Source organism: Eptatretus burgeri, chromosome 3 (assembly GCF_056783735.1).
Source record: "Eptatretus burgeri isolate ZD-2024b chromosome 3, Ebu_testis_v1, whole genome shotgun sequence".
Taxonomy (NCBI): Eukaryota; Metazoa; Chordata; class Myxini; order Myxiniformes; family Myxinidae; genus Eptatretus; species Eptatretus burgeri.
In genome coordinates, this window is record NC_140963.1 from 102,694,609 (window position 1) to 102,718,620 (window position 24,012).

Here is a 24,012-nt window from a genome sequence, read left to right on the forward strand (position 1 = left end):
ACGGACCCGGATGGAATTTTGTGGACAGGTTTCGTGTGTGACAATGACGAACTGATTAGATTTTGCTGGTGATCTGGATCCGAATCTGGATCTGATAATTTTGAAAGTGATTCTTTGCCATTGAGAGATAGGGCAAAACCGATATAAAGCACGATATCTCAAAAAGTTGCAGACGGATTCAGATGAAACTTGGTGTACAGGTTGGGTGTGTGACAAGGAAGAGTTGATTCGATTTTTGGTGGAGATGTGGTTCTGACTATTGGAATTATTTAATCATTATAGTGATTCTTCACCATTGAGAGATCAGGCCAAAAACGATAGAGTCCTGTACAGCACGATATTTCAAAAATGTATTGAGCCCGATATGTTCTTGTGGATCAGGCATTCCGTGGCGGAGGTATGCGCTCCACCGAGTGCACTTCCAGTTGGTATAGACACACAGTAGATTCATATTCTCACTGAAGCACCTCCAACAACCAATTTACGAAGTGATACAAAGTTAAAGTTCCGTGAAGTTCTGGTTGGACTTTTGTAAGGGGCACATCCTTTGTACTCCTGGGCTTTAATCGACTTCTGTTCATATTTCCTCACATACGTCATGAGATTTTGGGTTTTATTTGCCAAAACTTTCCAGTATTTTGATAAAATGTCTGTTACAATCTGACACACGGTTGTTTACGTGATTCAAACCGCCATTTGAGAGCAACATGAGTGATACTCCAGTCAACGCCATGATAATAAAGGTTTATTTTATGGGTCCACCACCGTGGCTGAAACAGTGATGGAGTGGTGACTTGTCCAGGGTTGGTTCTCAGCCCCATCAACTGCTTCGGCAGAACCGAAGCTCTGGAAACAGAGCACAGCATCGATAAGCCTGGACATACAGTAGATGGATGCATGGCTTATTGAGGAGCTTGCATGTGTATTATATTAAATAATACACAAGGATATTATGAGACATTAGGATACTTTATATGAATTGCAAGGACATCAGCAGACGGTGGACAAGTGGATAGTTTATGGATTTGAACCTGGGATCGCAGCATTATGAGCTCGTGCTCGGATGGGAACGCCAAAGTCAAAACCCTGAAAATGTGCTCTCTGCGGCCTTGGCTCTGTTTGTAGGAAAAAATTCCATCGAGCAAAGGCCAGGAAGGTGCCAGGAAAAATTGCACTGCATTGCTACAGGATAACCCAAGTGCGATTTCCCACCTCTTTAGCAGAATGTATTGGGTGGAGTTTGTGGGTGAAGGGGAATTCAAAGGGATGTTTTGATGATGTTTATTGGTGTTTTGAGGTTGCTACGTGGAGGTTCACCAATGTTATTACCTCCGCCACCGAAGGCTGGAGGAGGTTATGTTTTCACCCGTCTGTCTGTCTGTTGAGTGGTCGCCAGACTACCGTTATTCTCAGGTTTTCCGTCTGTCTGTTTGTTTGTAATGGACGGCGCTGGTAGAGGAGTCAACCGATTTTGATGAAACTTGACTGGTAGGTTCATACCAGGATCTAGTTGTATGCTTTTGAGTACTGTTGCTATAGACGCCACCGTTGCCTAGCAACGGGACTTTGAAATTTTTGAAAAAATCCGAAAAATATTTATATATATATATATATTTTTTTCTAAAATCAAAAATTGGCTTCCGCGCTTTTATACGCACTATAATCAACGTCTTTGTCAAAAAATTTCAGCCCGATCCGTCAAAAACTGTATGACTAGTATGCAATTATATAGCGACCATCCATGTCGCCTACTGGCTTGTCTGTCTGTTTGTTTGTTTGTTTGTTACCTTCACAAACTTTGTTGCGAAGGTTATGTTTTGATCGCAGTGTATTTATTTATTTATTTATTTGTGAATATGTGTGTTTGTTTGTTTGTTATTCGCATAACTCCAAAAGTATTAAACTGAATCGCAGCAAATTTGGTGGGATGATTGGTTATTATCCGAGGACCATTTGATTAGATTTTGTGAGCGATCGGGTCAAAGGTCAAGGTCATGAAAAGGTCAAAAATCGTCTTTTTACCATAGCGCGGTCAATTTGTATCCAATTTGCATGCAACTAATGCCAAAATGTTCAGAATTTAATGCCCCATCTTGTGATATGTGACATGACACAATGACGTAATAAACCTTATTAGCGGTTGGGAGTCAAAGGTCAAGAGGGGTCACGACATTGCAAAATGTGTGGTTTTAGTCATAACACAGTCAATTCCTATCCGATTTGCATGAAACCAACACCAAAATGTTGACTGTTCTGTTCCCCACACTCTAATACCAATTACAAAATTAAGAGTACAAAGGTCAAGGTCATGAAAAGGTCAAAATCGTTATTTTTGTACAATGAATGTTTGTTCACAATAAATAACTTATTTAGAAAAACAGAAACTCATGTGTGCTAAATGCCCCTAAAATGCCAGAAAATAATTTCTTATAATGTGACAAGTTGTCATCAGATTGACTTGACACCGACACCCAAAAAGGTCAGGGAGTTCATTCAGAAATTGTACAATGTACTTGAATCAGTGTCAAACAGCAGGAAATTTAATGTTTTTAAGCCATCATAACACATATGAGATGGCAAATGTGGTATGGGATTAAATACCCTCACAATCAACGGTTTCTGGGGGGGGGGGGCAAAATGTAGCGTTGGTGAAGGAATGCGCTCCACTGAGTGCCCGTTCTAGTTACTTGTGAAAACCCGAAGATTTTTCACGTATATTGGTTGGTCTTGTACGTTATGTTTCTGGCTGTCTGTTTGTATGCCAATCGCCTACAGGTTACAATTATTTTAAACCAGCGAAGTGAAACTTCACCACCTGGTAGAGTTCGTCATAAGCAAGAAGCTGATTGTTTTTGAGGTCAAAAGGTCAACAGAGGCCAAAGGTCAACAAATTTGTCAATTTTCTAAAATCCTCAATTTTCATCCGATCGACTTCAAATTTGAAGAGGACTTGCATATTTGGTCAATGAGTTCAACCACCGATTATTTTTGAGTTCAACATCGACCAAAAGGTCAACATAGGCCAAAGGTCATCAACTTAGGTGGAATTTCTAAAATCCTCAATTTTCATCCGATTGACTTGAAACTTGAAGAGGATTTGCGTATCCTGTCACTGAATTGAATGAACAAGTATTTATGAGGTCAACATAAGCCAAAAAGTCGACAGGCCAATTTTCATATGATTGACTTAAAATTCAAAGTGGATTTGTGTATTTTGTCATTCCTTGAATTCAACCACTAATTATTTTTAAGGTCAAATTTGTTTTATGGATTTCGCAAGTATCGAGATATGCACAACATCTTTCTTGTTTGTTTGTTTGTTTGTTTGTTTGTGTGTAGGGTATCTCAAAAAGTTGTGGACAAATTCCGATGAAATATGGTGGAGACGTTTAGGTGTGTGACAAGGATGAACTGATGAGATTTTGATGAAGATCTGTATCCGGATCCGGATCCGGATCTGATAATTTTAAAAGGGATTCTTCACCAATGAGGGATCGGACTAAAATGATATATAGCGCGATATCTCAAAAAGTTATTGGACGGATTCTGATGAAACTTGTTGGACAGGTTGGGTGTGTGACCACGACAAATTGATTCTATTTTGATGAAGATCCAACTCAACATCCAGATACAATTTTTTTTTAATTGTTAAAGTGATTCTTCACCCTTGAGAGATAGGGTCACAAATTATATATAGCATGATATTTCAAAAATTTATTGGGCACGTTATGTTGAACTGGATCAGGCATTAACGTTGCAGAGGTATTCGCTCGACCGAGTGCCCTTCTAGTCTTAGTCGTGTTTTCCTGCATTTTCTCTTTCAAAGTGCTTCAAGCCAATAGTCTATTCCTCGGTGGACTTCAAAAGCACAATGGTAGTTTAAGTAACCCCTTGGTGAATGGACTGTGACTTTTTAATAAAATCTTTATGTGACTGCAGAGTGCAGAAAGATTATTCTTCCTTCAGACTATTTCGTTCTATGCACTAAGACGACACCATCATGAAAGGATTAGTACAAGTCATATATAGAAGGTGTTGCTAGTTCAGGGGTTTTATTTTAATTTACAAATTACTTTTGAATATTTGATAAAACAAAACCTTTAAACGAAACAACAAGATGATAATTACATGTGATGATCTCACTTGCATACAGATGTTGGTATTAATCAGAATATCATGTCTCAAAGCTGTCTTGGTCTGGGATTGAATCTCGGCGCAGCTATAAACTGTCATCCCGGTGTCTCGCAGGCAGGGCAATGCATCGATGTGTTCGCCGTACCTCTGATGGACGTTAAACGGGGCGTCTCGTCTGCCAGAAATAGTTGCTGGATGTTATAGATCCCATGCTGTCTTTCTCGAAGAGTAGGTGAGCTATCTTCAGCACCCTGAAAGAATTACAAATTCTTCTACCGAACCGACAGGATGCATTATATAAGCAGCTATGCTATCCGCAGCCTTGTGCTGCACATGAAAGACGAGGAAGCAAAACATGGAGTTTTTTTCAGAACTGGTTCGAAATAACATTCATCGTCGTCATCGTCATCATCATGCCACATATCTGACAGATTTGCAATTGCTTTCCTAAGAGTCAGTCAATCTGCTGGAATTTGTAACTTGTTCAGCGTGTCGACGATAACCCACGGTGTATACTTGGCAAAAGACACCGTTGGATCTTTAATGTCGACCAAGCACCATTGCTGGCAGGTTCACGCCCTTCCGACGGATGGCACACACACGTTACAGCGGGTTGACAGTTTATTGATTGGGATTTGAAGATTTTAGCCAAAGATAGACGATGCACAAGGGACTGCATACAACTAAGATATCCTGCCAGGCAAACATCTCTTGAAAACAAAGAATTCATTCTTGCCTATCCCTCGACGCACTTCTCCTCTTCCTTCTGCCCCTGAATAACCGGTAACGAGTCATTTAATCTCATCTCTAGTAGATACACCTATTCGTAAGACATGCTTTGTTCTGTGGTGTCGGTCAACATTTCGCACTGGGAGTTAGGAAAGTAGTCAATTTCTGGAACGTCACCTCATTTTGGCAATGAAACTTCTCCTTTGCAACAATTTCTTAAAACCTTACAGCGCAGAAAATTTTGGAGATGGGCTCGATGGTTGATACCATAGAACGGACCCGTTGACTCGCCGAACAACAATCGCTCTCCCTGCCCCCCCCTTGCATTGCTTCGAACAAGTCTCAAGTTGGGAACAAAGGAGTACGCAAATGTCCTGAGACGGCAACTGTATCATTCCTTATTGTGTGATTTGGTGGCTTTAGTAGCACATCATAAGCGGGTATCACCTATCGAGCTTCGGGATTCTAAAAGGTGTTTCCTTTCGGACAGTTTTTTTTTTTCTTACCCTTTCCCTTTGTTATTACAAAGCACCAGGTGCATTGACACATCTGCAAAGCTGTCACAAGGGGCCCATTGGATGAGTAACGGCTGTTTTGCTGCCAATCTGAGAAACAACGATGGAAGGCATGCAGAGAATAAGGCCAGGTTCTTGGCCGGAAGACTTGGCAAGTGGAATGTTGTGGGGTGCAGTTTTTTGGTGTACATGGTTAATACGGCACAACAAAACAGCAACTGTAGCTTTGCCAAATCAAATTAAAGCCAACTCAGTGCCTGTTTGTTTGGACGGCACAAATAGCTCTTTGTTTGTTTATGTTGTCTTCTTTCCTGAAGCGGATTTTGTGCTTTAATTCCAAGGCCGTTTGCTCGGTTCTCTCGTCCATGTACGGGCATCTTATGAAGTTGGCAGGCTGAGCTACATTCTAGTGATGACGAGGTTGGTTTGGTTATATGAAGTAGCTCTGCATGGATAGCCGAGGTCCCAAAATTGTTTGTTCAGGCCACGGTACTCCAAAGAAGTCGATAGATATGATGTTTGAACGTTTGTCCACACCTTGGAGACTGCCCTTATCTGCGGCATGCTCATCTGGTCCTGTCTTCAGCTCCCAACAGAAGAGGATCGAATTAAAACTGAATTTTTTACATTTATTTATTTATTTATTTTCCCTTCCATTTCTGTGATTGAGAACGTCTGTATCCATCTGTTCGCCCTCTGTGTCCTCTCCTTGCCCCCATTCTTCCCCATGTCCTTTATTCCTCCAAATCTCCCTCCACCCTGCTGTCGGTGCGTTCCCCACTCCCCAATTTTTCTGCTGTTCTTTTCATTCTGTTCCGTCCTGGTCCGTTTTACGTTCTCGCTCTTCCACAAGCCCGAGACTGTGTACAAAAAGAAAGACTCGATCTGGTTTGGTGCCTTCACCGTTGAGCACATCATTCTCCCAAGTGAATATTAAGCTGGCTGTCTTATCTGCAATAATGTGGAAATAAAATATCCCATGCTGTCTTTCTCAAGAGTGGGTCGTTGGTTTGCTGCCGTGGCCGTACGGATCCTGCCCAAGAGGTTTAGGAATTGGAGATGTAAATTATGCTGCGAAGGACATCGAATAGAAATATGACACAGATTGGGTGTGCCTCTACCTCTACTGTCTTGTTTGCTTTCAATGCAATTGTTATTTGTGTGCTTACCGTGCACTTGGTAAATGCAAACGAAAAAGCAATCTCAAGCTTTCGCAAAGTTATCAGCACATCTTTGAGACAGACACAAAGAGTTGCACCATCGGAGATAAATAGCAGATAACTAGAGGACAATGTTGAAACCATCTGTGCTGTGAATATATAAATCCAAAGAACTTGTTGGCACTGCGACCGAAGCACACAGCTCCTGATGCTGGGATCGCAGGTTCAAATCCGATCCTCAGGTTAACGTCAGGGACAGCACATTCATCCATGGAGTACCAATCTGACAGCTTATTGTCCGGTTATGTCTGGTGTTGGCTTAATGGTGAGGGTGGTGGGCTTGGGATCCTAGAATTCTGAGTTCAAATCCCACTCTGCCGTTGAATTAATACCAGGTGGGGTTGACTCTGCCTGTCATCCTTTCGAGGTTGGTAAAATGAGTGCCAACTTGCTGGTATACTGTGTCGGAGTGGCGACCCGTCCAGGATTGTGCCCAATAGCCAAGGAGACTGCTTAGGCAGCACCGACGCTCTGCACCGAGTGTGGTCCCGACGGATGGATGGATGGATGGATTGTCCGGTGGAGCTAAAGGACACATATATTCTTCCTCTGCACCAGCCTGATTAGCAGGTGCGAGTGAGTCAGGACAGGAATTTGGTCCAGCTCGTTTCTGGCGATACCACGCTTACTTTTCATCGAAAGGCATCATGGGATTTTTAACGTCTGCCAGCAAATGCAGGCAGAAGGGTCCCAGGCTTAATGTCTATCGGCGGGGACACGCGCTCATTGTTGCAACACCCTGCATATGAATCGCCGATCTGACAGTTTATTGGCTGGTCAGAATCTTAACCCAGCTGAGAGTCAAGTGCATTACCTTTGCACCATCTTGTCGGACCCGTGTTGGCTTACAAGAAAGAAAAAAAAAACTCGCACATCTTCACTGGCTTGCTCCCGTTATGCAAAAGCCATGTTGACAAACGCTCCACTTCGTGGCTCAGGTCACAAACAGGGCTGAGCCTCGGTCAATTGGCCTGGTGGGCAATTCTGGTTGAGTTGCATTCGTGTGTGATTGAATAATGTCAACACCAAAATGTTGTCCGTTTGTCTCGCATATCATCTCGAGTTGAGCCTTTTGGTCACAGCGTCTGTGTTGGTAAGCTGCCAATTTAGATGTTATTATATAATAGCCCAAATTTCATTGTGTGCACAAATTAAACCAACATAATTGATCTCTTTAAATGGTAATTTAATAACAGTCATGGATGATGATATTCTGACAAACGAGCTGCTTTGTGGACCCATTCACTCCTGAATATTCAACCAACGAGGATTGTGGATGTGGTCTGGAGTCGAGACATTGTGCCCAGGTCCAGTCGATCCCATTATGTCTCCAGATCAAAAGGACAATAGGGGCACACAATGACATGGTAAACGGTATTGTTCCTATGCAGTCCGCGTACCTTGTTTCCTTGGCTTATAAGGCACAGAGAGCGTGACCCCAAATTTCCCCCATTGCACTTGGGCGTCTCCTTTTAATAAGACGTCTTGTTAGTTCCGGATGAGCTTTGCTGAAACGTCAAGCGCACTACTGATGAGAACGATGAGATCTATCAGATTCAAAGGGAAACCAAGCGAGTTTTTTTCTTTTTCTTTTTATTTTTCGGGCATGGTACTTGTCTTCCCGCTCGATGACCACGAATCTGGATGAATGTTGAAAAGGAAAGGAAATGTCCACGAGTGGTTTGCGAGGCTTGTGCCGAGGAAGTGCATCTGATGACAATAGCGCGTTGTGGAAAAATCAGAGATGTTTGCCTTTTACAAGAAAAGGAGGAAAATGTTTGTTATTTTGACCCCAGACACATATTTAGTTTGGACGTTTTCATGTGATTGTCTAACAGCATCCTGTTATGTCCAAACTAGTACAGGAAATCCATGAATTTTCCAGCACAGGCCCAGGCATGGGATTATTTGTACGTGGAGGCAAACATCATGCAGCACAATTGTATACTTTAACAAAAGAGAGTGCAGTATATTACAATGTAGAACCTCGTTGGGGGGGGGGGGGTCTATAGATTACATTCGACCTGAGAATGACTGATCTCAATTAGAGAGTATCTGTGTGCGGACTCACACACTCACACTGTGCACATTATAATCAGATGACATCCAGAATTCTGATGATTTTCTTTTTACTTTTTGGATTGCCTTGATAGATTATTTCAAAAAAAAAAAAATTTGGACAATGATTTATATTTTGACTAGAGGGGACAAGGCTTAGACAATGCAATATATAATGGTAAACGCGGTGTTTGTTTGTGCGTTCGTCTGTCTGTCTGTCTGCCTGACATTTTATTGTGGGTGCTTCCCTCGCCGTGCTTGAAAAGCTGTGCACGCAGGCAAAGCTCACCATTCAACCAGAAGTAGAGCACGATACCAAAGGATATACATTTTAAATGTATAAATACAACATGGAATCGCAGTTTGTTACGTCCGCCACCGAATGCAGACGGAGGTTATGTCCCCCCCCACCCCCGTCTGTTCGGCTGTGAGCACGATATCTCGAAAAGCTATCGATGGATTCGGATGAACTTTGGTGGACCGGTTGGGCGTGTAACAAGAACGAATTGATTCGATTTTGGTGAAGATCCATATCCAGATCTGATAATTTTGAAGTGACCCTTCATCATTGAGAGATCAAGCCAAAACACGATATGCAGCAGGATATCTCAAAAGGTTATGCATGGATTCGGACAACACTTTGTGGATCAATTCTGTGGGTGACACGAACAAGCCGATTAGATTTTGGTTCAAGTCCGGAAACTGGTAATATTTATTAAACTAGAGCCACTCGGTAGAGCGCGTACCTCCGCCAGGCTGAAGTTTACGGTTTTGTATCCCACTGATAGGCCGGATCTGCATCCGGGACCCGAACCAAAATCTAATCAACTTGTTCTTGTCACCGACACAATTCATCCACCGAGTTTTGTCATAACTTTTTGAAATATCATGCGACATATAAATAGCTCAAACTGTTGACTCTACGTAAAACCAAGAGTGCAGCACAATTGGCCTTTTTAAAGTCCAGGAAATATTATTTAAATTGATAGATTAATTTAAACTTTTCCCATCACTGGGGGACCGGTACTTTTGCTCGTGAGTGATGAAGACTTAGAATTAGAGCAACAGTTGAGAGAATAGCATGAATCAAGTGGCGCAAGACCTTCGAGATCCAGACTCGACTGTTCTATTGTTCTGAGGTTCAACTTGTCTTCCCAAAAATACAGAGGTCATGTGAACGTAACCTTGGCTTTCAGATATGCCCTAAAATCTTATGGCTTACCCTGCCATCTCAGCATAACTTGGTGGAAGCAACCGTAATAACCTCACTCACCTTGTGCCTTACGCTAGATGCAAAACGACTGTTTCGCAATGTGAACTCTTCGGTTCCGTCCAAGTGGGACCTTGATGGACGGTTGTTTGTTTACTCTATGACCTCGTATCTTTCAGTGAAAGTAGGAAATGTGACCCGACAATGCAATGAACGGAAGATGTTGTCCATGTAATTTGTCATTTGTTGCATATTCAATGTTGTTTGGGTTCCTCTTCCCATCTGATTTCCCATCTGATTTTACATTAGCTAAAGTATGGCTGTTTTCGTCGGACTTCTGATGTAATGTCTTGCGCACCGAATCATATTATTCCCACTTTAATTCCAAGTCCTCGCGCTGTATGTTCGAGTTTTAGTGCAGAAATGTTTTTGAACTACAGAATAAAATCTTGTGACTTCATCGCTCCAGGAAAGCAATTAGCTTTCTAAGTGTTTGCAGCTTGGCTCAGGGGTGTTTAAACGGTGCAAATGCAGCCGAAAAGGACCTCGGATCTAGCAATTTTGGCTTTAACCCTAGTACGTTGTCATATTTACGTGACGACCTAATCTTGTTCCTTCCCTTCGCGAAATTACGTAAAACACTTATCAGACCTTTGCTCGTTACATCTTTTAGTGTGAGTTGATAATAAGCAAGGCCTTTATCTGTTTATTTGACTGCATCCCCTGTGTTGTTGTCCCATGAACTCCTGCAGAGAGACGATGAAACACCGAGCACCTCCACCTCCACCTGGACCCAGTGGCCGACCACCCCGGCCAGCACGTCGGGAACGACCAACTGAAGGGCAACACGCAAACCATGGGCCGGCTCTAGAAGACCTCCCTCTCTACCCACAGACCATTCCACCATGTTGCCAGCATAATTTCACTCTCGTGTTGCCCTCAGGCCAGGAACGTCTCGTCGAAGCCGACAAGAGGTTTGGCTTTCCTGAAACCTGAAACGTTACCATGAATGTGGTTCATACGTGGATCGAGATGGCAATGGCTCTTTGACAATGTGATTCTATTTATTTTCTTCTCCCCTCCTCCTGCCCCCCCCCCCCAATGATTAACAAATACAGGGAAGACCATTTGTAACACTATATTTTTCATTACAACAAAGGCAAGTAAATAACAGTGAATGGGATCTGTGTCATGGTTTATCAGTGGCTTTATTACTTAATTCAAAGTCTTATTCTGTTTATTTGCCTGGTGTTGGCTTAATGGTGAGGGTGGTGGGCTTGGGATCCCAGGATCCTGAGTTCAAATCCCACTCGGCTGTTGAATTAATACCAGGTGGGGTTGATTCTGCCTGTCATCATTCTGAGGTCGGCAAAATGAGTGCCAGCTTGCTGGTATCCTGCGTCGGAGTGACGACCCGTCCAGGATTGTGCCGAATAACTAAGGAGACTGCTTAGGCGGCACCACCGCTCTACACAGAGCATGGTCCCGATGGATGGATGGATGGATTCTGTTTTTATCTCTCGGATTTCTTTGTATAACTTTTTCACACTGAAATTGTATTACTTTGAGGTCCAGCCGAGGGAAAGTTTTTCCCTTGCTCGAGAAATGTTTGACTACAATGTTTATTTCTGTGTATTTGTTTAAACTATCAGGTCGATCGCATTTTTCTAAAGAAAACTATTGGGTAGAACTGGGGGAAGAGGGCGAGCAGGATGGGGTGGGGGTTGAACGAGAGCAGGACTTTCTGTTTCACGCAGCCTGACGATGTAGGACTAATCGGCGACACTTTCGGAGAGCAATCGGATGAATTCGAATCTCGCAGCACACCAACAAGACAGGCCCAACTCCCGTGCTGTACCCAGCGTGCATTGCCCGGTCCCACCTCCACCTTGCCTATTGGTTGTAGCAACACTACATGTGACACTACTTGCATCCCCTTTTTTAACCAGTCACTCTTGCATTAAGAAAAATAATTTGGTGGTCAGTATGATTGAGTATCTTGTGCTCTCAAAGTTTATGAAAGCGTCAGCAAATCGTGATTACAGATTTAAATTTCGAAAATTTGATAACCAGGTAGTCTATCCTGCAAGTTATTTTATTTTATTTTATTTTATTTTATTTTATTTTCACAACACTCACTCTTCCTCTGAACCTTCACAACCACCCCATCCCCCTCAAGCTTGCCACTTATGGACATCCTGGTGAGATTGTGTCGCCGATACCAGCTCAATACAGCAGCACACACTCTGGAGCTCTTTTCCAAAGGTGCCTGTCAGCCACTTCCTTTCAAGGTACTGTTGCTGCTATTGCTTTTGTTGCTGCGGCTGTTGCTTTTCCTGCTGTTGCTCCTGTTACTGCTGTTGCTTGCATGTATCGAAACACCAAAAATCATTATAATCTCCGAAAATGTTCCAGGATACCAACTTCAATTTCGATTTTAGGCATTTAGTGGCAAAAAAAAAAATCAATTTTTATTGATAAAAGTACATTTCGTAAGGAAGCAAAGTTAAGCTGACTTAAAAGTAAACAAACAAAAGCCAAGCCGCTGTGGAGAAAAACAATCACAAGACTTGCTGGACAACATTTTGCGGCAACAGAAAGAAGATAAAGAAACAAAAATGTTTATTTTACTTGAAGGATTGAAGAGCAGCTTATGAACCTCCACCATCTTCGAAGATGGATGGAGGTTACTGTTTTCACCCCTTTCTGTTTGTTTGTTTGTTTGTGAACAGTATTACGGAAAAACTCCTGGACGGATTTCTACGAAACCTGGTGGGGGGGGGGGGGTTGGTATGGTCCAAGGATCATGCCATTAAATTTTGGACTTGGTCCCCCCCCCAAAAAAAAAATTGTTAGAGAAAAATAAAAAAATTTGCATTTCTACAATTTTCAAGTGATTTGCAACCCCCCCAAAAAATTTTTTTACACCCCCCCCCCAAAAAAAATAGAGGAATTTTTTTTGCATTTCTACATGTTTTAAGTGATTTCCAACCCCCCCCCCAAAAAAAATTGTTACCCCCCCCAAAAAAAATTGTTAGAGAAATTTGTTTTTGCATTTTTACATGTTTTCAGTGATTTCCAACCCCCCCCAAAAAAATTACCCCCCAAAAAAGAATTTTTTTGCATTGCTACATGTTTTAAGTGATTTCCAATCCCCCCCCCCCCAAAAAAAAATTGTTAGAGAAAAAAAATTATTTGCAACTTTTTTTCAACAAAATTTCGATTTTTTTTTTTTTTTTTTTGCATTTTTACATGTTTTAAGTGATTTCCAACCCCCCCCCCCCCCCCCAAATGTTGGAGAAAAGAACTATAACTCTCAGCACTGTTGACATCATATTTAATGAATAAGATATAAGGTTCACTTGAGTGACCCAGCAGTATTGGCGGCGGAGGTTTTGCACTCTCCCGAGTTCTCCCCCTCAAGTTGTATAATGTTCCAATATAAAAAAATATATATAAAGATATACGTTTAATTTGTGACCACAAACCCTATTGTGGTGAGAGTCGTCATGGTTACAGTTAAATTAGAGTCGACCAGATTCAGTGGCATTGTGCTTAGAGCTTCGCTCCGAGTCTGGGAGGTCGGCGGTTCGAACCCTTTACGGCGGGGTCAAAAAAAGACTTTGAAAATGGTACGTGGAGCTCCCTCGCTTGATGTTCAGCGTTTAGAGGGTGGAGCACAGACAAACCCCTTAGTTTGATCGTTTATACGTCGACAAGCAAATACAGATTGTCCTTCAGGGAAAATGTCATGTTGGTTTAATATCCCCTCTGAAGTCAAACTTGGGCCCCAATGTGGCGCCTCCTGCAGGCATTGCACTAGAAGTGCCAGAAATGATGCTGTGCAACTGGTCACGAGTACACTGTTGAATCGTTTCTTCTGTTGTCCCACAATTGGCACGGAGTTTGATATGCTGAGTGTGGGGTAATGAATCGATTTGATCATGCTTGCTCCTGTTTCTACTTGCACAGCCCAACGCGACATTGGCAGAGCTGCAGCCAGGCCTGGTGGTGCTGCGGAGACGGCCACCTCCGGCTGAGCGCGACCGACGCCGTCCCAAAGAGATGCCAGAGGTGACTGTGGGATTGCTTTCATCTCCTCCAGTCGAGGCCTTTTGAATGCAAAATTAAAAACAAAAGGCCAAGATCTCGTTCACCTGAAGATGAGACGAGATCATTCTGAGGAGAGCGGGGAAGTCGTCGAAGTTTTGTGTCCGAGAGAAGGTTTGGGGGGCACGTGTTTTGGGACGACTGTGACAGATGCTTGACCGAATGTGCCGCGCGGGTGAAACACTCACTGTGGAATGTAAAGGGATGGGTGGGGTTGGTTTCATGCTTACGGACAGCACACTGCAGGGTTACGGGCTGAAATGATGCTTTGTTTTAGCCCTCCTGCTCCAACATAAGCACTGGGACTTGGTTAAGCCATTCGAGCAATGCCATTCTTGTTGACGTTCAATAAAAATGTGGATCCAAAAAGAGTGGTTAGGTAGTAGAATGTCCACACAAATGTAAAACTTCATCCATTGTTGGGATATTTCATGACTTGTACATAATTCTATTCCTCCTTGCCATTTCACTTTTGTCAACCTTGTAATGCCTCATTTTCCATCATTTCACTCGTTCCTCATTCCTACTTTTTAATAATTTTGTCATACAGTTCCCTTGTTTAAAAAAAAAAAAAATGTTATTCATTGCCCACTCATCTACACGTTCCTCCGATATCCCCACCTGTTTTGTTTTGGCAGCCCACTGTTCGTGTGCTTGTTAACTTCTACCGCACACAGAAGACATTTGTGCGTGTGAGCCCCCGTGCCCCGCTGCGCATTGTGGCGCCCATTATCGGAGCCAAGTGCGGCTTCGAGCAGCGTGCAACCGTGCTGTTCCGTAATGCTTCGCAGACCGAGCGCCTGGATGGTGCACGCTCTCTTGACGACTTTGGTCTGAGAGAGGTGTACGCCGTGGACACCAGTTGTGGTGAGCTTGTTGAAAAGTCCACAATCATGATGTTTTTATCAATATATTAATTACTGACTGCAAAATATATATATATATATATATATATATATATATATATATATATATATATATATATTTATTTGAATGAATATTGGCAGAAAATGTATTCCTGACCAAAGTAATCAGAACACTGCATTTGTCTTGGTGTCAAAATGGACCGGGTGATGTTATAAAGTAAAGCTCCAGTGCAGACCTTTTGATCCTTTTTGTTGTGAAGAGCTGTTTTTATTTGTCTCAAACTGTCTCTATTCCACGTACAGCTACCCTTCGTTTGCCAGCATCGAGCAGTGCCAAGTTCAACTATGCAGGTACACGACTGGGTGCTCTCCTATCCAGATTGCAGGGTAATGCAAGTGGTCATGAGTACACTTACAAATTGTGAAATAGAATCTATAATAATAAATGTGAGTGTGTGTCAGTGTGTCAGTCAATCAGTGTGTGTGTGTGTGTGTGTGTGTGTGTGTGTCCTCCACAACTCCAAAACCATGGAATCAGCCTGAAATTTAGCAGCCTGAAACTTTGCATGCATTCCAAGGGAACTCCAACGGAGTGCATGAGTGAAAATTGAGTGCTTGTGTTGATTAAAACACCCCTTTTGAAGATAATCAACGACCTTTTAAAATTATTTCCTTCATCAGGCGCATCCTTATCCTTGGCCAGCTCACTCTCCCTGGATGGGGTCTTGGGGTTCTTCCACGGTTACCTCGTTGGGGTCTTGATTCGCCATATTGTTCAGCCTGCTCAACAGTGCCTTGAGTTGGAACAGGCCGCAACGATTTATAAATGATAAAGTTTTTTTTCTTCACTTTCCTCACTCATATCATGGATGCCTGATCATCATAGCTACAAATCGCTGGATACATTGCATTGTTTATAAATGCCGGGAGATGCCAGCGTTCGTGGCTTTATTTCATTTACGCACATGCCACAACCTCAAGAATCTCTTAAACTAAGCCAAATTACAAAATTTAAGCTTCAGAATTGAACTTAACAGCAGTTCCGACTGCTAAAAAAAAGTGTTCATTTGTCAACCGTTTCATCGGAGTGCTTCCTTGAGTGCTTAAGGTCCATGGTGAACGCTCTACAGTATTTACACCGTCACTGAATTCTGTATATCGGTCAACTTCAACAAAGTTCAGGGGCCTGCGTTTTGGCCCCGCGGTGTTCTGCGGTGGATCGGGCATTGGCTGGCCACTGAAAATGTGCAATTTTATTTTACACGACCTTTTCCCTTTTTTGTAAGATCTCCCTTCAATGTAGGACCTGTCACTTCGGCATATACACACAAATATAAAATATTAAATGTTTCGTTTTTAAAAGTTGCTTCAACCGTTTTGTGGAGTGCTAGGTGAAGCCACTTGGCGTGTGCTCTGCAAGCTTTGATGGCACCAGCACGCTTCGATACCGGAGTTTGGAAGGAAAAATACAAGAGATTACCTCGACGTATTTCGACTTACGAGTAACTTACAAGTAACGTGTGTCGACGTGTATCAACGATCGCATAACGTGCCGACAACTTATGGCCAGCGTATGCGGAACGTGTGAGTCATACGCCGAGCACGTCGAGAAATTTTGAGCATGCCCAACATTTCTCGACGAGCTCGGCGTACTACGACGTATGCCAATGTGCTTCAGTGTGCTGTTAACGTAAACAAAACTTACCCATAACGTATTCGACGTGTGCCAGCGTATTCGGCAAATTTTTCATACGTCGGCATACGCTGGCTAAAACATCAAGGTGTGACATGGCCTTAAACATGCATTTAATGGGGGATCTGAGCTAATCCTATATTTAGTAGTCCAATAAGGGCCATTTCCATAACAATATATATATATATATATATATATATATATATATATATATATATATATATATATATATATATATATATATATATATTCTCGCATTGAACATCACAGTGCTTTGAAATGTTGATAAACATTTGTCGTGGACAGCGGACTGCATCACGTTAATTGTAATACTCTTGCACTCTGGGAGCTTGCGATGTTATGCAGGATGCCACTGGCAACCAGCCATGTTATTATCTTTTTAAGGACACGTAAAATATCCACATTGCAAGCTATTCAAAGAATAGCCAAGCAATTGGATTTAAATCAAATCCATTTTGCATCAAAATAACGAAATTAAACGACAATCTTGAATTAATTGAAATGAAGTCTTCTAATGAAAGACATAAATGAATTGAAAATTAAAGTGATCATGAACTTTTACTCTTCAATATTTGAAACTCTTGAAAATACAAGAGATGATTGCAATGAGTGTTATATAAAGCAATAAATTTCCACATCACGGCAGGATAGCCGAGAGGTACGCGTGCTCGCTCTAAGCTGTCTAGCCTCGGTTTGAATCCCGACCCAGCTATAAACTGTCATCCCGGTGTTTCACAGGCAGGGTGATTCATCAATGTGTGTGCCGTCTCTCGGATGGACGTCAAACTGCGTGTCACATCTGCCGGAAAAAAAAACATCTCACATCTGTCACATCCCACCCCACATGCTGCCTTCCCCTCCCCTTGTAATGCCTTCCCTTCCTCTCCGCTCACACTGCCATCCCTTCCCCTCACACCACTTTCCCTTGCCCTCACGCTGCCTTCCTTCCACCTCCCTTTAGGCTTACCCTCTCCACTCTTCAACCCCCATGGACATCTCCCGGCGGTGTCCGCGTGCTGTACTAACGTGCTGTTTTTAACGTACCCCATTTTGTTCAGTCCTTGCACCCCTCCCCCCTTTCTCCACAAGTCCCACTGCCAAACGAAAGTCGAGAACCCCTCCCCTCACAGTCTAGGCTCATGGAAGAGCGATGACACAGAACAAATCAGGACACAACATAACAAAGGTAACAGCAGGAGAAATGGGAAACAACATCACCAGGGCGGAGGGAAAAAGTAGATGGAGACAGAAAAAAAACAAGGGATGCAGGTAACGATGAAGGTAAGGGAGAACACAAAGGGGGGACAATGTGGATACAAAAGCAAAATTGTGTTTGAACAGTTTGTGATTTTGGCAAGGTCTGCAGAGAGGGAAGAGGCTGCTGCCTGTCTGTCAGAAGGATGAGGGATGTCACGGCAGAGAGTGGAGTCATCAGCAAAGAGATAAAGAGGATTTTCCAGAGAGTCGGTGAGATCATTGATGAAGATTAGGAATAATATGGGGCCGAGAACACTGGCTTGGGGTACTCCAGCCTCGACAAGGAGAGGAGATGAAAGGGTTCCATTGATAGCCACACGTTGTCCATGGGATGGGAGGAAGTCAGTAATCCAAGAGTGGAATTGGTCTTGGATTCACAGGCAAACAGTTTGAAGAGCAAGGCAGGATGACCTGTCGTCCTGCCTTGCTCTTCATTGCCAACTCCATTGTCAACTGTATCAAAACTGACTGACACACTGATAACTGTATCACGTCTATGGAAACACGTGGAAATTGTATTTCGGACAGTGCCGAAACATGTCCAGAGAGACGCACCTGATCTCATGTGTGATACTGAGGGTCTCCATCATTGTTGGTAGAGTTGAAGCTGCATGTCCAAGGTAGCGTGAACAGGTCTGAATCTGAATTGATGATCTGAGATGAGGTCATTGAAGAAAAGGAATGATTTAATGTCGATTGCGATGATGGCTGTCATGACCTTGCTGATGATTGGAAGTTCAGGAAGGTAATTGGGCTGTCGTTAAGGGGATCCGTGTTTGCACATTTTTTTATGTAATGCTGTGATGTTGGCTGATTTCAAATTTCCCAGGTGGATCGAGGAGACGAGTCCTGAAATGTAAAAACAAACAAACAAACAAACAAAAAAAAACCCGCGAATGTTGACGCAGGTCACACGATATGATCCGAGAATACTCGGGGTCCATGAATAGTGAATCGCAGGGTCCGACAGGACTAGCGAGGTACCCGTACTACGCACGGGAAAGGGGGAGGGGCAAAGTGAAGTGGTAAAGTAAACAAACATAAGCATTAAAAAAAACAACTAGGGCCTTTTTAGGGCCAAAAAAATTATATTTTATGACCTAATCTTTCCAACTGGAGTCTTTTCAGACCACAACTCAAAACCATTCAATTTCACTGAATTTGCCAAAGTTTCACATCAATGACCAAATGAATGTTGATTACATCGCATAATATCAAACACAACACAACGCAGCAAGGCAACGCCAATTAATCCACAATTGTTACAGGTGACATTTTTCCAGGCTGCGAGCTGGACATGAAGCCATGCATCTCTTCCTCCGCTGTTCTTGCTGTTTATGGGTTTTTGAAGCGTTGTTATGTTAGCTCTTCGCGGGATTTGCGGCATTGTGAGTTCATGCACCAACTCTAACCGAAAGAGGTTTCTTCGGTGCTTTCCCTCAGATAGCTTCCAATGGGGGAACATCTCCATCCACACGATGGAGAACGCAAAGCATTGGTCAGGTAACATTTGCTGAGCGCTTGCGCAAGCAATTCTGAAAACAGGTACACCGTAATAACTGAAAAAAATACGGAGCAGGGAAGTGGTAAAGTGAGCAAATACCTTCGTGCTGGCGTCATTGATTGAGTGGACTGAATTTGGAGGACTTGCTTGATACAAGTACCACGTGAAGTGATCATTTATGCCAAAATAAAAAAAAAAATGAACGAAAGCTACTGGGGTCTTTTTGGACCCCGGAAAGGATTTGCTTGTATCGCTGTGCAGCAAAGTGATATTTATTACCGGCACGAATAGATAAACAAAGGAATAAAACATGAAATGCATTGTTAAACTAATCCAGAAATAACGTGTCAAAATGTAGGCCTGGGGTCCAAAAATACCCTTGTTAGTCGGATTAGGGTTGATGATGATGAAGCTGATAAATGTGACGATGGTGACGGTGTTGGCGAAGGAAGGGGATTGGCTCTGAATTGCCATGATGAAGGAAATGGTTTATCACAGAAAAATAGCAAAAAGTCTCAAGCGAACGTGATGTGATGTTGACGGAAAAGTTTACACACCAATAGTGCCGAAACCGCGAATGCCGCACCGCTTAATATGTCCACACGTGGACAATTTAATTCACCGCAAAACTTCTTGACAGACTGGATTCCTCGTATTTTCTTTCCCCATCCTTGGTGAGAACATGCAGTCCTTTTGGAGATCCAATTCTTGAGAGTGCCACATAGAGCAATCCGTGGGACAAAAATGGGAGCTCCAGATTTATACCAACGTCTTGGAATGTCTGACTTTGTGCCTTTCTCATGGTCATGGCAAAAGCTGGACGCACTGGGAACCGAAGCCGCTTAAAGAGAAATGGTAGATCTCTGTCTGACGGGTGCAGTGAGATCCGGGGAATGTGCACGGTCTTTCCCTTGTGTGGTCCACAGGATATCTTTGCTTCAACTATGAAGGAGTGCAGCTTGGTGACATGACACTGAGTTCCATTCGTAGTCCAGGGTGGCTCCAGCAATTGTAGTATCATGATTGGTACTCCCACTTTCAGTCGTAGCTTGTGTGGAGGCATGGCAGATTAGCTCGATGGAGTTCAAGAACTCGGTGGGGAAAAGGACTGCTTGCTCGTTGCTTTCTGCAGTGCCCACAGAGTTGTAGACCAGCAGATCTCTGGGCAACTCCTGCACCAACCCATTATTCATTTTGATAACCATGTTATTCAGTGGGCACAGGATGCAACATAGAGCGAGCGATAACGGTCCGCATGGCAGACGGCACTTATCACTCCTGGTATCGTACAGCAAGGGATGTATGGAACTCGGTGCTGGTGCTTTCACCACTCAGGGTTTGGAGTCTCACAGTATCTGGTTTATAACCGAAATGTTTTCAGTCGCAAGTGTATGGAAGCTTGTTATGTTGCCCTGATGATGCCCTAATGAGGGCGAAACCGGTCGGTAACTTCATTTTCCAGGACATGGTGCCAGTGCTTTCACCACTCAGGGTTTGGAGTTGCAGTGTATATCAACATATGTCTATCTCTATCTCTATCTCTATGTCTTTCTTACCACTGACTGATATTAAAGATCGGTACCTTCCGAGTGACGTAGAAAGCTGAAATTTTGCATGTAAATGGACATCGAAGCCAGTACCGATAAATTGTTTTGCATGGTGTTTTATCTAACGATTATTTTGTTTTCAATTGAGGCCCCATAAACTTCTTGAAATGGAGCTTCGCGTTATCCTGTAATTTTGTTGGTGAATGTACAGCATGTCTGACCAAGTTTCTTAATTGGCTCTCTTTTTGAGGCTGTCTTGCACCCCTTGTGAACTTTCCAGCCCACTCTGTTTCTGTTCTGTTTTAGCTCTTCCCACAAGCTTCGATAAAGTACATAATCGCAACATTATATCTGATTTGAAAGTCGAATCTGTTGGATTATATGTGTCAAAATCTAGAGTGAAATCTGAAAATGTTAACAAATTAGAGATTTTTTTTTTTGATAACCAAGTGTATGTATTTAAGCAAAGCATGAGGCATTAAATTTTTAGCAACTGCTTGGATGATTATATTGAGTGAAGAAAATATGAAGGAATGTGCAGAAAGTGTAACTTCATTGAGCGCAATGCCGTGCGCTCTTCCCGATATAGTGGAGCGGTCGAGGCCAAAAAAGGGCCTTATTTAAGGAGTTACCCCTCCACACTTTAGAACAAGGCAAATTAGGTATCGTTGGATTCGTTAGGATGTCTACTTGATGAAAAACGATGTTTTACAGTCAGATTCTAATTAAAACATGGCCATTTAACCCATTTAACCCATTTAACCCATAAAACGCATAAAAAAAATTGAGCATTATGGAATATCTTAATAATTGTTATTTTGGCACTTACAAAGATTGAAAACTTGGGAACATCCCATTAATTCCTTTCTGCCAAGTACACTCACAATATTTGGGGTTAATGAATTAGGGGTTAACCCACTTCAGCTGGCCCAAAATAGCCCACAATTGGGAAGTTTTAACACACTTATTTACACCATCATGTCCGTATCATCTCCGACTTCATCTCCATTTGCCACCTCACTTATCTCCGGCCGATTCTCACATTCTCCACCGCAGGAACAAATGTCAATGCACTCAAGTCCAGCAATGACACACTGGCATTTCTGTCCGCGACAACCTTTGTAAGTGCAGCACAAACGATTTAGGTCTCTAACCTCTGCTGGTGCCCATTCGTTCTGGTACATTGTTGGACGCAGTTCATCCTTTGCATTCACATGCCAACCATGGCCAACTGGGTTCGTGTTCTCAGGTTTTGCGACGTGACTCTGACACCACACTGCTACTTGGTATTGGGCCCGCAATACATCTTGTTCGAAGGCATCATCTGTTGGTGGCAGTATCGATGCGGGCTTATCAGTGGTGGTGGCGAGTACGAAACGAAGCTCATTCGGTGAACTGAGATTTTTTAGTGTTTTTTACCGTGCATGAGAAGGACAAATCGCCTTGCGGTATCTAGGAAAGTAGGCACATCCTGGAATGCTTCCAGGCCCTGTAAGGCATCTGAATTTTTGGTGAGAGCTGAATATGCCGTTCCCTTTCCAAGTCTGTATAGAGCACTTGTCGTGTCACATCCTGACAGAGCATGCACGGCTGGTAAGGACTTGCATGCTGCTTTGCCGAGTTTGGTACTGATATGGTGAACAGGTATGAATCGTTCCTTTGAGACGAATTTCCCTGAGTGCCCAGCATCCATATATACTTCATCGGCCAGTGCTCGCTCCAGTAATACACCAACAAGACCAGGACATCCGTGTCGTCACACCGAATGATTATCCTTGGATGGTCTCTCGATAACATGATTGCATGCAATACCAGACGAGTGTCCGCCTCCTCTTGTGTGCGGTACAACCCTTCAAGACTGGACACACCCACTTCATTCAGAACTTTGACCACTTCTCCATCTTCAAATCCACCTGCCAGTACTACCGATTTATCTGCAGGCAGGAGATATTGTCCATCGTCGCAGATGTACTGACAGATGAATGAAGCGAGACGAGCCTTGTTGGTACTGGTTTTGAGGAAGTTCCTGTAGTTCGGGACGTCCCTGTTCCCTTGTATCTGGTAGTTGAATCCGGAATCCATCATTCCTCGTCTGTGTCATTCAGTCGATATAATTGAATGTTCTCTGTCGTACCGGTGAAAGATCAACGTCACAACGTCAATGGAAGGATCCATGTCACTGTTCTTCAAAAGATGCACAGTTCGGTTCAGAACCACCTTTCCGAGATCATTGAAATTCTTGAAATGATTCTCGTTCAGGGCCTGACACATTGCCATGCCATCAATGAGGTATGCAGCAGACTGCGATGACGTCGGGGAATTCTGACTAGGAAGGACAAGAATTTCATCCGTATTTGCTTCCAGCTTTTTGGCAAGATCTGCTTTGTTGGTTTTCCTCATCGAACCATCGTCGTGGAACATTGAAGGCAGAACAGCTGCCAGTTCGTAGGAGAGGACCTTGCGCGTATCCACGTCACGGTTCTTTGACACCGCAAGCAGTCTTCTGAAGAGTACCTCCGTATCGATCATTATCTTCCTATCCTTATCACTGGAAAGACACTTCCTCGTAGCAGAAAACGTTTTGACTACTGTCTTGGGGATTGGATCCCAGAAATTCCTCTTCTTTTCGTCACCAAGCCTTTCTTTCGTGAACTGATTGAACATTTCCCGACCCATTTGTGGCACTCCATTCATCGACTCTTCGACTTCTTCTGATGGCACCTGACCACTAGTTATATTAACTAGGGAGGTTGCCACACTTTCCAGGTCAAATGGATCTTGGCATTGTTCCTTGATGTATTCCTTGATGACTTTAACATCATTCTGGTCCTTGGTCACTCGAGCACGTCCAAGTTCTTCATGTGTGTATTCTTGGACTTGGTAGGTGTACACATTTCTTTGAATCGTTCTGCGTATTCCCCGATTATGTGGCGGGTCAGCAGCCAGCGAACTAAGGCTCCTTTCCTCAGTGTGTAACCGATGACACCACCTTGGCTTTTACCCTCGCGATTGATACTCTGTTCGAGAGCCTGATCCATAGGAACGCAGTTGAAAGTCCTTTCTGAGCGTTTCACAACGAAACCACCTTCCGACGTGTGCTGAAACATTCGTGGAGCTGACACCTACAAGTGACGCATTTCCGCAACAT

The 24,012-nt window shown here is 43.1% G+C and overlaps 1 protein-coding gene across 5 annotated transcripts in view; it reads left to right on the plus strand.

The window, feature by feature from the left end:
* The window catches only part of LOC147030559 (protein cordon-bleu-like), an 84,548-nt gene that overhangs the window by 24,427 nt on the left and 36,109 nt on the right, over window positions 1–24,012 (plus strand). For all 5 annotated transcript variants that reach the window (XR_015056444.1, XR_015056443.1, XM_085874751.1 and 2 more), the window contains exons 2-6: window positions 10,619–10,840; window positions 12,046–12,157; window positions 13,839–13,940; window positions 14,615–14,843; window positions 15,146–15,193. Coding sequence is in view for 3 of the 5 variants with exons in the window: in XM_085874751.1 (XP_085730877.1) it covers window positions 10,626–10,840; window positions 12,046–12,157; window positions 13,839–13,940; window positions 14,615–14,843; window positions 15,146–15,193 (706 nt within the window). In the remaining 2 variants the exon portion in view is untranslated. The remainder of the gene's footprint in view (window positions 1–10,618; window positions 10,841–12,045; window positions 12,158–13,838; window positions 13,941–14,614; window positions 14,844–15,145; window positions 15,194–24,012) is intronic.